Here is a 17619-nt window from a genome sequence, read left to right as displayed (position 1 = left end):
TATAGAGCCGACAATGGTACTGTTTTTCCCAATACCAGCAAAGCCCCGCCATAAACTGATGCAGGGGTTGGGTCCATCCTGCAAGGATATCTGTGTATACAGTTTGGTGCTCTAAAGCCTTAATATTTGAGCGATGCAGTGACAAGCAATCGGTGCATAAAGCACAATTTTCAGTATTAACAGGTTTCATTTTTTTTAATAACACTATTCTGTGTAGGTGAGATAATGTTATCTATCTGGGTGGAGTTCGTATGTTCTCCATGTGATTAGTTTCTTCAAGGTACTCCTGTTTGCTCCCTCAAACCAAATATTATACTGGTAGGTTAATTGGCCTGACAAGGTTACCCTAGTATGTGTATGTCTGAGTGTAGGCAATATAGCTAGTAAGCTCCATTAGGACAGTGATTGATGTGTATGACTATAGTTTCTGTGAAGAGCTGTGTAATATGTAAATTATATATTAATATTGGAATAATCTGTCTCTACAGATGTGTCCTCATTCACCTAATGTCTTTGAGCCATCTGGTGCAAGACGCTTGGTGCAATCTAGACTCTCTGCCACGGGTAGCGACTTGTACTTTTTCTTTAAATTTGTGTCTTATTCACATTGTAGATACATACACTATTGTTCACAGTGTACCAGGCACAGCGTACCAGGACTCGTTCTGCAAGTGCAGAACAGGTCCTGCAGTTACACTTGCAGACCCACCCCAAGCCACAGCATGACTGACATGCTGCGGTGTTTGGGGGGCAGAGCAGGGGTGTGGCTGGGCACCGTTCCCAGAAACAGGGGTGTTTGCCCATGTTTTCCGGGAACACCAAGGCCAAGGTCTGGGTTGGCAGATGCAGATTCCTGGCCTCTGAAGTGACCAGTAAATATTAAAAAATATATAACCAATGGCACGGAAGGAAGTCACAATGAATTGACCTCACGCTGCTGACTAATCTGGTTGCAAACCAAGAAAAGACTACTAAATTAAAACCTAGACAGCGCTGACAAGGAAAACAAATATCATAGTATAACAAATAATAAAAAATTATTAAGCCCATATGTATAAGATTACATTGTATTTATTGAACAATACACATTGGACACCTATATTGTTAAAATGTATATAAATATAATTCACATTTGTGAATAGACACAAACTATACACAGTTCTGCATATTCTGTAGTGCAGTAAAAGAATAAAAAAAATAAAAATAAAAATAAAATTTGATGAGATATCCACAACAAAGATAATAAGGAGGATTTTTTAATTCTCCAGCAACTGATATTTGTTTTAATAATCAATCCCATGATGTAGATAAGATGGGAACAGTGTTAAAAAACAAATATTATGGCAATATGATGTTCATGTTTGTGCGTGGGAACCAAATTGATTAAATGTTCCAAATGTTTTAACAATTAGCCTTGAAACAGAATAATTGCTCAGATGGTTACAATGTTCCAGCTCTTGTTACTAAGAAAGTCGTTTGTTGCACTTGTCGCTGATATATGTAGAAAATCTATGTGAGGTTTTCAATGCTGAACAGAAGCATACCCTCCTCACGGAGAGACAGACATAAAACGGGAGTGCACCCAGTTTGCAAAGTCCAGGCGGCTCTCCTTGCATTAAAGACAAAGGTAAAAAGAACCACAATTTGCACCTTTGTTGAGACTGGCAAAAAGCTGTTACAGACCATTTCTGTTCAGCACTGAAAACCTCACATAGATTTTCTACAAATATCAGCGACAAGTGCAACAAATGGCTTTCTTAGTAACAAGAGCTGGAACATTGTAACCATCTGAACAATTATCCTGTTTCAAGGCTAATTGCTACAACATTTGGAACATTTAATCAATTTGTTTCCACCGCACAAACAAGAACATCATATTGCCATAATATCTGTTTTTTAACATTGTTCCCATCTTATCTACATAGTGGGATTGATTATTCCAACAAATATAAGTTGCTGGAGTTGGAATTCAGCTTTTTTCATATATTGAGGAATTTTTTAGAATTAGAAAATCCTCCTTATAATCTTTGCTGTGGATATCTCGTCAAACTTTTTCTTTTAAATATTCTATTATTGCACTATATACAGAACTGTTTATAGTTTGTGTCTATTCACAAATGTGAATTATATCTATATACATTCTGAAGTGACCAACACTCTTTCAGGCTGCGGGAAGCTTCAGCTCCCGCAGCCTGACCAAAAAAGCAACCATCACGACCGGTTGCTCGCAGATGCAGCAAGGAGGTGTCTGACAGCTCCTTCTGCAATTGCATTAAGATGGACGGATTTGCAAAGCTGCTTGTGTGCGGCTCTGTAATGCCATCATCAGGCCCTGAGTTACCGACAGCAGTACATGAAATGCCAGCTCCAGTAGTCAGTGTACCCATGCATTGTACTTTTGTCACCTTAGTAATGGGACTAAAACGCATATTTTAGGAAAAAGACAATTGGCCCTGCTAAGCTGCAAAGACTGTGGCTTGCCAAATGGGGCTAATGAAAGCAAAGGTGTATGTGGATACATCTGTATATAGTATATTCAAGGAGCAAGTATGAAGCACCATTTAGCATTAGAACCATATTTAAGATTACCTAAATTTCCATTAAACTTGTCAAAAGCAGATGAACTGTCCTTTGGCATAAGCTCACGGGCGATTTCAATTTGTACAAGCCCTTTAGAGCTCCGAATAGAGGACACTGCTTTGCTATGTGTAGCACCTTGCATGTTTTCTCCATTTACCTGTTGAGAACATAAAGTGTTAGCAATCAAGATTTCTGACATGAATTTCTCATCATAAAACAAGTGCCACTTTGCCATATGTATGTTTCAGGTTTAGGTAAACAGTTTTGCAAACAATACATACGGAAGAATAAAGCTGGGTAAACATCTAAGCAATTATTGGGCGAATAAGCTGATAATTGTATAGGTGCGTATGCAGAAGCTTCAGCCAATAAACGGCTTCAAACGCTCCTGAATCGGTCAGATCAGAGGGTCGAGACTTTTAGTCCTGCTTAAAAATTCTGATGCCCTATTGAAGAAAACACACAGCGAGCTAAAACAAGCTCAGTGGGGGCGATTCAATTGTTCAGCCGGTGGCTATTTTTTTAAGGCACCCGACGGAGCAATTTAATTGTTGCTCTGTCTGAGCGTGATAGGTTCTGGCATTTCTGCTCGCACCCTTAGGAAGGTTTGAGCAAATATTTGCGAGAAACCTGTAGTTAGGGCGCCCTAACCAGAACTTTAGATGGGTTTACCCGATTTACACGGCTAAACCCGACCTAATAAGGCGTAAAGAAGGCGATAATTCATGAGCGTCAAGAACAATTGAATTGCAAAACTGGGCGCTCATTAATTACCGTCGTCCATGTAACTATTGAATCTCCCCCCAGTGTGTACAGGTTGCACACTGTTCTGATAATCGATCGGAGGATCGGCGTGTGTAACAAACTTTAATGTCACCGTGGCTGGGCTTACATAATATGCATAAAGGTAAATATATTTTGAAAAATTGCCTCCATTATATTCTTTAGAGCATTAAATTGTATTGAAGTACATACCTCAACTACACACAAAAATAGCAGCCATTTTGAAGTGAATCTAATACTTGTTACAATGCAGCCTATATATTTACTAATTACCACAGAGATAACCTTGGTTTCTAGAGGACTGATTGTCTGCATTTGAATATTAACCAGTCCATAAAAATTCTCAAGAATATTGTTTTGGTACACAAAATGAATACATTGAATTTGGGTAAATAGACACACTTTAATACATAAGAAAAGGCACAATTTAGCACCATACTTTACACTTTGAAAATACGCATACAGGGCCTGATTCAGAGACGGACGCAATGCTGATAATTTTGCAGAATGAGTGCTTGTTTGCTATTGCGCAGATGCGAATGCGATTGCATTGCGATTACTCTTGTGCATAGGAATCACTTACAAAGTGAGTGACAGGTAGTCAGCGTTTGGGGGTGGCAACGGCGGAGTGGTTAGAAAGACGCAGCAGTGTCGGACCATTCAAGCGCTTTTTCATGGGCATAAATTATGATAGTCATTGCAGCATGAGAGCTCTCTACGTGTCAGGAGAGCCGCAGTGTTTGTGGCTGGTCAGACTTGACCTACATGTTGCTTGACTGTTCGAAGTGCGTCAGTGTTACCAATGTTTACACTGTTGCACATCATTAAACAAATATGAGAAGGCAGCAGTGGGCGTGCCCATGTTCGGCTATACTTTGGATGGCATTACCATAATTTCGCAGCTGCGTTCCTTGCAAAATGGCAGATGTGATTGCATTAGCGTCCGTCTGTGAATCAGGCCCTCAGTACAATATGGCCTGCAATTTCTTGCTATATACAAAACCATTTCAATGTAGGTAGATCAATGCAGAGCCGTAACTAGACTTTTTGGTGCCCTGTGCCAGAGAGAGCATTGGCGCACCCCCTCCCCGCCATTTTTCAAATAGGGACATAAGAAAGTGCACCTGAAAAAGGGCCATGATCTCATGGGGAAGGGCCAGGGAAGAGATAGGAGAGGCCAGGAGATGCTGGGGATAAAAGAAGATGAAGATACAAGAGAGAATGATAATAAACAGGAACATTGACAGACCCAAACAGCACCCCCTGCCCTGTGGTGCCCTGTGCCAGGGCACCGGCCGCACTACCGTAGTTACGGCCCTGGATCAATGTCTCTGTAAGCTTAAACAAAAATGTTGCACATTTAGTTAACAATTAATAATTACTGTGTAATTCACCAAATGCTTGCAAATATAAATACAGAAAAATATTTCTACTATCAATTATAGTAAACTATGAATATATATATATATATATGTATTTTTCAGTCCTTTAGCCCCAAAGCTTTTTCGTGCAGCCATTTTCCCCCATGCCTCACTGGTATTTTAAAGCCACAGCTGTAGGGCCGTAATGAGGGCAATGTATAATCAGTGTTGTGTGCTATCGATGCCCGGCACAATGGATGATGATACCCAGCTGTTGACATTTAGATCAGTGGGAGGGAGAGGATGAGGGGGATGTACTCAACTAGCATTCCGGCTGCTTTGCTTGCAAAGCAGAAGGCGCCATGACGCCTTGTTCAACTTCCCGTGAGTGAAGAAGAGCAGCCCACAGGGAAAGAGCAGAAGAAAGAAGTAAAGAAACAAGAAGATAGAAGCCTTAGAACAATGTAAGAAATTAAAAGGGGGCACCATTGTACAATGTGAACTCGAGCTCTTTGGTATATTCTACACTGTGTGGCATGTTGGGCACTGTGTGGCATAATGTGAATTTTAGGCACTGTGTACTGGGAGCACTGTGTTACATATCGAGAATTAGGGGCACTGCGTGGCATAATGTTAACTGGTCTGCCCAGTTGCTGTAATGTTAGTGCAGGATACCAGCAGCAGCACAAGGAGGACAAAGCATCAACATAATTTGGCCACATCTACTCTGTCAGTACGGGGGAGGAGTGTACCAGTTTAAACTCAAACTACTGTGGATCCCTCATGACTCTAACAGACATTTTTTATTGGGTTTTGAAAAACCCGAGTGTTTCCCTGACAACATGTTCTTAAGCATGTTTACCATTTACTCATGATGTAGTATTCGATATTATATGTATTTAAATGCATGAAGCACAGTTCATTAAAAAGTGATTTTTATTTTTTTTATTTAAATTTAGATATTTATTCCTTAGAAAAAATTTAAAATAATATACTTTTCATGTTTGAAATAAATTAAGCACATTGAAAAACTGACAAACTTTAAGCTTCTTCTTCCCTTTTAAACAAAAATATACCTTTTCCTAAATCAGGCTTAATTATATATTTTTCTATACAAGCCATTACATTTATATATGTTCCTGTACATTATATATGTCAGAATACTGCTAAGAAATAAAAATCACATTTTAAATGTTCCAACTACAATAGCACAAGGTATAAACTCTGCATAAAACATATATGTTATACATTATATGCCCCATTATTTATAATGCCAGCATTCCCATAAAGCAAGTGTTTGCCTATATTTAGATGGCAGTATAAAGCGAGCACTGTATTATGATTAGACACAGTGCAACCCACTGTCAGATTATCATACTAGAACCTGTCAAATAATAATAATAAAAATATTAATACTATAATAATAATAATTCTAATATATGTTCTTTTGTTTTAAGGGGTCAATCCTATTCCATGTGATGTTCTCGCGGGTGATTCATCGCGACAATGTCTGCGCTTGACGGTAGCCTGGATTCGCTTAAAAGTGCTCGCAGCCCCATAGGGCTCAGAGCAAAATTAAGCAAATACCGACTCGGAGAGGGCCGCAAACGTTGCGAGGTGCCGGTCCGTTTTAACGCTGTTGCAACGGCAACTCGCACCCTTCGCATGGAATAGGATTGACCCCTAAGTATCAAAAAATGTTCTGCAAACGCATATGGGTTTTAAAACAAGTAATGTTTCATTATCATAATAATGTAATGTGTGTCACAGGGTCATGTTACAGAAAAGTTAGCATATATCACATTGGGAGCTAAGGACAAGTTAAAAGAATGTATAAATATCTACAGAATACTGTGTGTATAATACACATTATTGGGACCGATCTATAGAAAGCCTATCCCGGGCTCAGAAGTTAAAAACTGCCAAAATAACCCCCTTGTGTTAAAATGACAACCTTAGATGTAGTGGTAGCGTTGGGAGTCTTTATGAGGGTAGATAAAGAAATTACCTGGCCTCATAGCTTTTTATATTAGTAGAGTACTGCAACTTATTCTTAGCCATCTTTAGCTCAGTTATGCACTAAGAATGTAAACACAAAATGTAAAAAGTAGAGGACTTAATAAAAATTACCTGAAGCACTCTGTCTCCAACCTGTAAGTTCCCCTCTATGTCAGCTACACCCCCAGGACTGATGGACTTCACAAATATACCATATTCGCATCCCACCAGGGAAAATCCCAACTCTCCAGACACAGGCTTTTCCAAAACAACATGAACTATTCTGGCCTTTATGGGCACACAGAAAAAATAAGCATGTTTAGATCAGACCAATCAAAATACAATAATTAAAAGAAAATTTTGATTGATGTATGAAGCACAAATTTACAGTTTATTGGATAGCCAAATTTATAATTGTTGTTCTTATGTATGTGTAAGCCCACGTCTTTTAGGAATTGATACAAAGTTCAGTCTTACTATATATGGAATGCAGTCATGGTGTTGACAGTAGACATTATGTCGATGTCAACATCAGAATATTATCACTTAAAATGTTGACATCTACAAAATATTGGTGATCATGTTGACATTAGGGTTTGGGGTTAGTGTTACTTGAAAATGCCTTGTCGACATTTTGACCATGTCAACATTTCATCAGTGTCAACATAATGAATGTCAATATGCTGCATATTGACATTTGCACCATGTCGATATTATGAATGTCCACATGGTGACTGCTGACCGAATATACCGAACCCCCGAATATACCGGAAGAGGTCATGTTGTGTCAATAATGCATGTTTAAGTAAAAAGCAATTTTAAGCATTAAACTAATGGCATTTTTAGGCTTTTGTTTCTAGCTAAAAGTAGAGAGTTCTATAGACACAATTATATGGTTCTATGATTTTATAGTGAAGGGACTGTCATTCAGATGGAGTGAAGTATATCAGTTTATGACATACTGTATATTAAGTAAACATAGAAATGTGATTTTTGTGCTTCCAGTAAATCCTTTACGCAGAATACAAAGGGGAACCCATTGGAACTGGCATAGTGTACAGTGACTGGGGTTTGGGCACTTTAATTTTACCAGCTCAGGTTCCTTGCAATCAAACGGACATTTTTGGATGCAAATGTATTAAATCTCTAGAAGTGATAAAGGTGTGTACCATAGACCAGGTGGCAACACAACTGCTCAGTCGAGGCCCTGCAGCATGTTGCCCAAGATGCACTCCACTGAATCCATTGGTTCAAAAGGAGGGTGTTGTAAGGCTGTTAGCACCAGATTGAGATAGGAGTTATTGGCCGCACATGTATCACTCCCTGAAAGAAGATCTGCTTCCCAGGTAAAGGAGTCCGTTTTACGCTAAAAGATCTGAAATTTCAAAGAGTTGTTTTAAACATCTTTCCAGCAGGAACCAGTCCAACTTAAAAGAAGAGGTAGGAAACGCTACTCTTCACACCAGGAGAGGTAATTGTTGGCTTGAGCATTATCTTAATCACACTATGGTCAAATAAGGCTAAGGAATAGGCCTTTACTTAACAAATCTTGTCTTGGAGGAGTAAAATTTAGTGGTCTGTCATGCTTAGAACACCTGTGTACCATGATCTCCTGGTCCAGCCAGTAAAACCAGAATCACCTGAACACCCTCTCTTTATACTTTTTGGAGAAGCTGTGGATGTATCACTACTGGAGGCAACAAGTAGATCAGATGGGATTTCCAAAAAATGAATAAGGTATCTAGCAAAATGCCTTGTCCTGCATGGAAAGCCCTTCACCTTATGGCTCAACCAGGATGCGAGCATGTCCACATCTGGTTGCTGCCACCTGTCCACAATTGCTGTAAGACTTTAGGAGAAAGGGGCCATTCCCCTTGGTGAAGGATATGTCTGCTGAGAAAATCTGTTTCTCAGATTTGTACACTTAAACGAAAACCACTGAGAAAGTAAGAATGTTCTACTCCACCCAGTACATAACCCTACTGCTTTTTTTCCATGTTCAGTATGCTTCTTCCTTTCCACATTTGTTATGGAGCACATTATGGCAACATAACCATGGCTGGAAGAAATTTAGAACAAATTACTTCTAAAAGCATTACTGAGCCTGTCTGTGATTTTATACAAATGCAGATACACACTCCTTCCCTTGTGTACATCCGTGCGTCCAAATATGCAAGGACAGAGCCACCCACTATTAGCGCCAATGCACGCTGTAATACTACTTGGTGCGTCCATCGAAAATTGCATGAGCCCTACGGCAGGTGCAGTTTCTCCAACTGACCATGGAATCCAATGCTTGCGGCTGTGCATCTGGAAATGCAGCCATTTGCATTGACACGCCTGCGACACCCCCATGTACACACACAGATACACAGTATATATATATATATATTAGGGATGTGCAGGCTCGGTTCTACTCGGTTCCGTTCGGTTCTTTTTACCGAACCTTATTGGCTATCCAAAACTCGTGACAGCTGAAACCCAATAAGATCCGGTAAAAAGAACCGAACGGAACCGAGTAGAACCGAGCCTGCACATCCCTAATATATATACATACACACAGATATATTGTGTGTGTGTATATATATATATATATATATATATATATATATATACACACATACACACACACACACATACATGAGTGATGTATGAGCGGCACTCAGAGGTTTCAATAATACACACGACAACTGTCTTCCTGTTGGTCAACGCTTGACGAAAATGCCCTGACATTGAAATGTCTCTGCATATGACACGCTTTGCTGGCAACAGGGTAAAGTAATTATTTGGATTGGTGAGTGCCGGATTCCTGGATTGTCTCTCTCATATTATATATATATATATATATATATATATATATATATATACACACACACATACACATATATATATATATATATATATACTAGGGGGGCACTGCAGAGCGGGGATGCTATTGGGGGCAATTCATAGGGGGTGATTACTACTAGGGGTAATGCATAGGAGGATTACTACTGGGGGCAATGCATAGACGGACTACTGATAGTGGCAATGAATAGGGGGTCATCTACTGGGGGCAATGCATAGGGGGACTAAAGGGCATTAATGTCCAGCATAATATGTAAAGGCCAGGGATGGCTGTGTGGCATCATTTGTAAGGGGCATTACAGCGTGGCATTAATGTGCGGCCTAATGTTTAAAGATCAGGCATGGCTGTGTGGCAAAATGTGTAAAGACTGGGCATTACTGTGTGGCATAATGTGTAAAGGGCATTAATGTGCGGCATAATGTGTAAAGGCTGGGCATGGCTGTGTGACATCATTTGTAAGAGGTTAGGGGAGGTCAGAGTTATATAGGGAGCTCTAAAGCATAAATTATGATGGGACCCGGTCAGGAAGGACCCCATTTTTTTTTTTTTTTTAAAGTGGAGGGTCCCTGGGACCCACATTTTGTCACTCACAGCGATCACTGTACACAAATAAGTAATATGATATTTTCACTCAAATCATTGCTCTTATGCCACGAATCCACTAGGCGATTAAAATGAGCGATTGAACGATAACGACATCGTCATCGTTCACAAATCGGGCATTAAAATGTCGAAAACGACCAGCGATGCGTGCTCCCGCTGGTCGTTTTCGACAACAATCATCGCCAGAACATGCCGGTCAATCTCGATAACGACAGATTGGGCATGTTCGGGGATAAGGGAGGGTGCCTACACTGAATGACATATCGTTCAGTGTAGGCACTACAGGTGATGGGGAACGACTGTACGATTACAATGTTGTAATCGTATTGTCGTTCCTCTATTTGCTAGTAGATAGGCACCTTATGTCAGCAAAATACCATGAATGTTAATTTTTCATCACATTGAAAAACTGTTGTCAAATATAGATGAATACATATATTTCCCTGTAGATATGACCAGAGTCACATAATTTAATATCTAGGGCACAAACTTTAGAATTGATTTTAAAATATTGGTTTTGAAATAACAATGAAACTGCTGAGACATTCTCACCTTAGGCAATGTGGACCTTAGAAATGCATATTAAAAACGATTCACAATAATATATGAAGTAACTAAGCTGCAACTTACATTAGCCACTACATATTATTATTATTATTATTAATAATTCCACAAATGAGCTGCAACTGCAGATAATGTAACACATAATATAGTGTGAAGTGTGTTTGGGTGGAGGGTGAACAGTCCATAGGCTGCATAGAAGTGTATGTAACCCGGAAACAACAAGCAAAACAACATTATTTTACAGGAAGCCAGGCATTGCTGTATTTTATAGACCAAAGACTACAGGTAATAAGCTGAACTGGAAAATATGTATATTTGCACCTAAAATATTTAATGAACGCCACTTTAAATGTGTATATATAATGTGTCTTGTCAGTGATTAATATTTCCCTATATTGCATCAGCAGCAGTGCAAACACATAATTACATTTGCGCACTACGTACACGGCATATTTGCCTACTCTCATGAAACCAAGGGAGACTTCAGAATTTCGGGGAGTCCCCACAAAGTCCCAAGAAAGCAGGTCGGTCTCCTACATCCTGCTCACTTCCTAATAAAATGGGTACGATGGTGGCGTGATGCTGCGATTCTCAGCCAATTCCATCCTGGCCTTGCCTCCTCTGCGCGATGCCAATGCTTGTGGCATTGTGTCACAGGAATGTAGCCATAGTGATGTGATTTGTGCCTTTTCGGGCCCTGAACTAACAACCCTCATCTCCCCTTTAGGAAGGGAGGGGAGAATTTAAAAAAAGGTGAGTATGAATATTGTGATTTTAAAGAAATTGATTAATAGATGTATGTTGACATTCAGTAGTAGATATAGGGTAATCACATAAGACTATTACCTCTGGAGCATACACATCTGAATTGTCACTGATTTGTCTGAAACCGTCTCCAATAGGATAGCCTATAGAAAATGAAATAACAATGTAAGATGTATGGAACACTAAAAATTATTTTTTTATATTATAATGTACATTAGACATTAGCAATGCAAAAAGCGTGTGAACAGACAAAACAATTACCGTTCATTCGGGTGGGTTTTGGAATGGCGTTCAAAATGTTTTTATTGCTTGGAAGCACTGGGTTGCCTTCCCTGTGTGAAATAAAAGCCCATAAGTTTAATGAGGAAATGTAATACGGAAATAAATGAAGCACAGGATTTAACCAAATAATGCTGCTCTGTTGAAATGCAGAACTCATATTTCCTCTACACAAATGAAACTAAAGTACCACTTCATCATTTATTCAGGATCTCTGTCTTAATATACTTCATGCGGGTTTAAAGTTAAAGTGGACCTGTAAGCTAAACGTTAACAGGCGTAAAATAAAAGCACCCACACCACACTCTAACAATAAGCCATAAGAGTTACTGCTTTGAATATACTGTATTACGTTGCTAGTTATGTCTCTATGATGTAGCTTTCTCTGGTATTGCACCTTATGGCTCGGTCACTTAATACATGTTTATTTAACATCAGTGAAGAGCCACAACAATTGGGTAAATCTCATACAAAAATTGGGTCCACTAACAGGTGGAGTATACAAGTGATTAAAAATAATGACAGCTAGTTACCTTGTAGCTTTTACAACAACTGGTACAACCGATTCAAGAATATTCTTTGCTTCATCTAGTGTCATATTTAAAGTGCTTTTCCCATTTATATACTGTATGACATCTAAAGGTTTAAGACTTCCCTCCTGATCAGCTATGGAGCCTGGTTTGACATCTTCTACATAAATACCCTGTGAAGGGCAATCTGGGCCTCCTGAGAGAGACAGACCTGTGTGAAAGGAGATGCATCCATAGCAAGTTGTTAATATAAGGTAAAAGCATCAGCAAGCAGGCAAACAATGACAAACACAGAAACAATGTATTCAACAGATTCTGCATTAGGAGTGTTACCTAGGATACCTGTGTGGCATGTCAGTGTGATATCAGGCAGGAGATGAGAAGGCACCTGTGGCTTGGGGATCTCCAGGACACGGCCAAGCACAAGGCGGACAGTCTTGGGGGCTGCTCTCAATAGATTCACTGCTTCCGTATGATTCATGTTTGAGACATCAACATCATTAACCTACAGTGAGAAACAAGATCAACAACGAAGATGGAAGAGACTATGCATTTCATCTAAGTACATAATATACTGTAGGTGGTCATACACTTACTTTAATAAGCCTATCACCAGGCTGCAGGCGCCCATCACTTTTGGCAGGATCTTGGATTATATCATGAATATAGCAGCCAATACAATCATTGGCTTTGGTCACTGTAAAACCCAGACTTCCCTTTTCTGATTTAGTTAGTGTGACATGAAGCTCAACTTCCTGAGGATAAAGGAGATCAATTTAGATACATCAAGGAGATATTACACATTAAGTTCTTAAACAATATTTTGCAAGTCTAGAGTACATTATTCCAAAGTCTTGTCTTACACAACTTGACTAATAATAAACAGGAGGCTTCATTGAGATGTTATATGAATCTATGGCAGTTTCGCTCCATAAATGTATAGGAATTTCCGGTGGCATTCACAAGCAATGCCTTATATTTACTGTGCATGCTGCAAGAGCTTGTTACTGGCAATCCTCTTAATCTCTGCTGTAAATTGCTGGATAGGCCAGTGCCAGAGAGTTCACTGTCAATCTCACTTTATACTCATTCTTTCCTGGACCAATAGCTGTGGTGCTTTCCCTACATTTTTACAGCTATTATTCAAATCAACATGTTAACCCTTTACGCACTCCATTGCTGTAGCAAATTCAACAGTTTAATGTGGGGCACAGCCTTATCCATTTCCTCCAATTCTGATATTAATGTAAGTGGCAATTAATCTCTGTATGGAAATACTAATAGATTTAATTTGAACATAATAATGAAGCAAAAGCAATTTTGTAGATTATAGGTTGTCAATTAAAACTAGGGTATTTCCATCTAAAACACATGGCTTGTTAATTTAAGTATTCTACTTTGATTAAGTAAAAGTTACATTTAGTAAAACTAATGTTTAATCAGCTATGAAGTAGCCACTGAGATAGGATCATTATGAAGACTTACTGGCTCATAGTCCTCCAGGTCTCTCAGTCCCAAGCTCTGGAAGTGTGATGGGTCATCAAGGAATGACTTGGAATCAGACAGGCAATCTTCAGAAAGTAAGACTGGGGGGGTTTTGCCGCTGTGAGTTGGAGTCACATCAAGAGAAATGGGAGAAGGGGGATTGCTGCAGATGGAAAGATTTGGTTAATAAAACCTTGATGTGCAATTATCATTGTGTCCAGTGTTTACACTTTAATATGGCGTGTATCAGATCAACGTACATGTATAACTGTCTTTATTTTCTAGTATATCCGTAAATGTATATAATTTACCCCTTACTGTAAATAAAAATATAATAAGCCACTAAGTAATTCAGGAGTCATATAAATACACAAGGCTGTATGTTGGCACTCTCTGAAACTCAGAAATCCATAGCACTGTGTTGATCCCTTCTCTTCTAATGCCACCAATGTAATTAAGTTATAACTATTGGCACTGCCACTTTCAAGTTCTGCAGGCTGAAGAGACTACAATTTAAGCATAATCTGGGCCTTCATTTGATTTCATCAGGGACCCCAACAGTGAAGTAAGAGGACTCCACAGGAGGACCCTCCCCAGGGCCAGTCGGACCACTTCTACCAAAGCAGCACCTGTACACTATACTAATCTTGCTTGCAGGCATCTTAATGCAGTACTTTTCTACCTTATGAATAATTAAACCAGACTTATTGGATAACCTAGTTCGAATATCAGCTTCTCTTGATCATAAAAAATATACTTTATCTCTCTGTGTCACCAAATTCAATACTGAAAGCATTACTGGACTGATAAACTGTGCCTGCCAATCTTTATGTACAGTGTTCTACAAAAGTTCATATACTGTGCACAAAAAAGAAAAATAATCACCTGGTAAGCAGAATACATTGTACCAGAACAATGCGTCGTACCAAATTGGAACAATTTAGCAGATTACATATGAACTTTTAGTTGCATGTAACATTATATTTACATTAAATATTAATATTGAAAATCCCTAACCTGTCATCAAACTGAGGTTTGAAAGGAGTCTGTTCTGGGGTGTAAAAGCTGGAACGGATGGTCTCTTCCTGGATGTCGGTGGTATCACATTGATTGTGTAGAGGTGCTCTCATGGCACTTGGCGTTTGGTAGACTGTGGCATTCCATGTCTCATCTTGAATTGGTATAAAGTCTTCCTCATCAGTCCCACTGCTATCACTATAACTATCCCTCCTAGAAGGGTTCTTTAGTCTCCTAGTGCTTGCGTCAGTCATCTCTTCATTTTCATCGGAGCTGTCTTGCTCCTGTACAAGTGAATGATCAGCACACTTGCTACTTTGGTTGTCTTCTGGTAAAGTCTGCTGTGGGGAATTTAATGGCGACTACAATGGTTTATTACGCAAAAGAGAGAAGAAAAAACACTTCAGTCAAGATATGAAAAACCAATGACACAGTAATATTTCTAGCTATATAATAAGAGATATGGTAAGAACTTACCTTTGTTATCTCTATTTCTACGAAGTCCATAGGGTTCCACAGGATACCTTGGGATATAGGTGATGACGTCAGGCATCGGGCTCCATAGAGTTAAGTTTTCAGCCTCCCAGGATGCACTAGGGTCCCCCTCCTATACCCCGCCCCCGAGCCAAGGCATCTCAGTTACGTACCAAGCCATAGGCCGGAGGAGGAGAAGGAAGAGAGAGAAAAAAGATCTGGACACACACAAGAATCACATTCTCACCAGAGGGTGACGGAAAAACCGGTGACCAGATTAAAGCCATCTGCAGCACAGGTTCGACAGGGCGGGAGTCCTGTGGAACCCTATGGACTTCGTAGAAATACAGATAACAAAGGTAAGTTCTTACCATATCTCTTATTATCTACATCAGGGTCCATAGGGTATCCACAGGATACCTTGGGGATGTCCCAAAGCAGTATCCTTCAAGGGTGGGGACGCTCCTGTGATGAAAGGAGAATCCGCCGCCCGAAGGAAGCATCCTGAGAGGCAAAGGTGTCAAACGCGTAATACCTCACAAAGGTATGGATAGAGGACCACGTGGCAGCCTTGCAGATCTGGACTGCAGAGGCACCACGTCGAGCTGCCCACGAAGGACCCACAGACCTAGTGGAATGAGCCCTCACAGAGGATGGAACCGGAAGGCCTTCATGAAGATAAGCTTCTGAAATTGCCATACGAATCCAACCTGCCAAAGTTTGCTTTGAAGCAGGCCAACCCTTTTTACGGAAGCCATAGAGGACCAACAAGGCGTCCGACTTCTTAAAAGAAGAAGTGCGGTCAACCTAAATCCGTAAGGCCCGCACAACGTCCAAAGTGGCCTCACCCACTGAAAGATCAGGTGAGTTAAAAGCCGGCACAATGATTTCCTCGTTGATATGGAAACGTGAAACTATTTTGGGAAGAAATTCAGGATGAGTGCGCAGCACTGCCTTGTTTCTATGAAAAATCAGGAAAGGGGGTCTACAGGAGAGAGCACCTAAGTCAGAAACACGTCTGGCTGAACCAATGGCCAGAAGGAAAATTGTTTTAGCTGTCAGCCATTTAAGGTCCACTGAGCCCAGTGGCTCAAACAGCGGTCCCTGGAAAGCCCTCAGGACCACAGCTAAATCCCATGGCGCCACCGGTGGAACAATAGGCGGCTGAATTCGAAGAACACCTTGCATAAACGTGCGCACATCAGGGATTGCTGCAATCCTACGATGGAACCAGACAGACAGAGCAGACACCTGCACCTTCAGAGAAGCAAGGCGAAGCCCATGGTCTAGTCCCGCCTGTAGGAAAGCTAACACTCTAGACAGACGGAACTCCCGAGGAGCATAACCTCTTGGTCGACACCACTGGAAGACCGTATGCCACCCACGATGGTATATCCTTGCAGAAGATGGTTTCCGAGCTCTTAGCATAGTTTGTACTACAGAGCTGGAAAACCCCCTGGACCTTAACATGGCCGTCTCAACAGCCACGCCGTCAAAGACAGCCGAGTCAGGTCCGGGTGAAGACAAGGACCCTGTGACAACAGGTCCGGTCGTAGCGACAACTGCAGAGGAATGTCCACAGACAGACTCTGAAGGTCTGAGAACCAGTGCCGCCTGGGCCTCGCGGGAGCTATCAACAGGAGCGTCCCTCCTTCCTGTTTGAATTTCCAGATTACCCGTGGAAGAAGGGAAAACGGAGGAAAGAGATAAGCAAACCGGAATTTCCACTGGACAGACAGAGCATCCACCAGAGACACCTTTTCGTCTCTTGTTCCAGACCCGTACACCGGCAACTTGTTGTTGTGCCGTGACGCCATGAGGTCTATCTCTGGAAGACCCCACCTGTCCACCAGAAGTTGAAAGACATCCTGGTGCAGAGACCACTCCCCTGGATGAACGTCCTGGCGACTGAGAAAGTCCGCCTCCCAGTTAAGGACTCCCGGGATGAATACCACTGATATGGCCGGGAGATTGCGTTCTGCCCAGACCAGGATGCGGGACACCTCCACGAGTGCCGCCCGACTTCGGGTTCCTCCTTGCCGATTTATGTAGGCCACGGTGGTGGCGTTGTCCGACTGGACCTGCACGGGGTGACCTTGAAGAACCCGATATGCCTGCTGGAGAGCATTGAAAACCGCGCGTAGTTCCAAGATGTTTATTGCAAGCTCCTTTTCCGCCTGAGTCCACTTGCCCTGGAACAAGTGTGGACCCGTGACAGCTCCCCAGCCCTGAAGACTGGCGTCCATTGTTAACAAGACCCAGTTCGCCACCCAAAATGGATGACCCTTGTTGAGGTGGGTCGTCTACAACCACCAGGCTAGGGACAGGCGAA

At 41.0% G+C, this 17619-nt stretch overlaps 1 protein-coding gene across 1 annotated transcript in view; it reads right to left on the bottom strand.

Moving 5' to 3' along the window:
* Positions 1-17619, bottom strand: part of PTPN13 (protein tyrosine phosphatase non-receptor type 13) — a 383825-nt gene that overhangs the window by 29157 nt on the left and 337049 nt on the right. The window contains exons 31-39 of the mRNA XM_088445047.1: positions 14814-15175; positions 13797-13959; positions 12908-13066; positions 12645-12816; positions 12315-12522; positions 11764-11834; positions 11584-11645; positions 6855-7010; positions 2590-2737 (exon numbers count right to left, since the gene is read on the bottom strand). Coding sequence (XP_088301173.1) covers positions 2590-2737; positions 6855-7010; positions 11584-11645; positions 11764-11834; positions 12315-12522; positions 12645-12816; positions 12908-13066; positions 13797-13959; positions 14814-15175 — 1501 coding nt within the window. The remainder of the gene's footprint in view (positions 1-2589; positions 2738-6854; positions 7011-11583; positions 11646-11763; positions 11835-12314; positions 12523-12644; positions 12817-12907; positions 13067-13796; positions 13960-14813; positions 15176-17619) is intronic.

This window comes from Taudactylus pleione, unplaced genomic scaffold (genome assembly GCF_031769625.1).
Source record: "Taudactylus pleione unplaced genomic scaffold, aTauple2 ptg000376l, whole genome shotgun sequence".
NCBI lineage: Eukaryota > Metazoa > Chordata > Amphibia > Anura > Myobatrachidae > Taudactylus > Taudactylus pleione.
The sequence above is the reverse complement of the archived record's forward strand: the minus strand, read 5'-3'. Positions and strand labels throughout refer to the sequence as shown.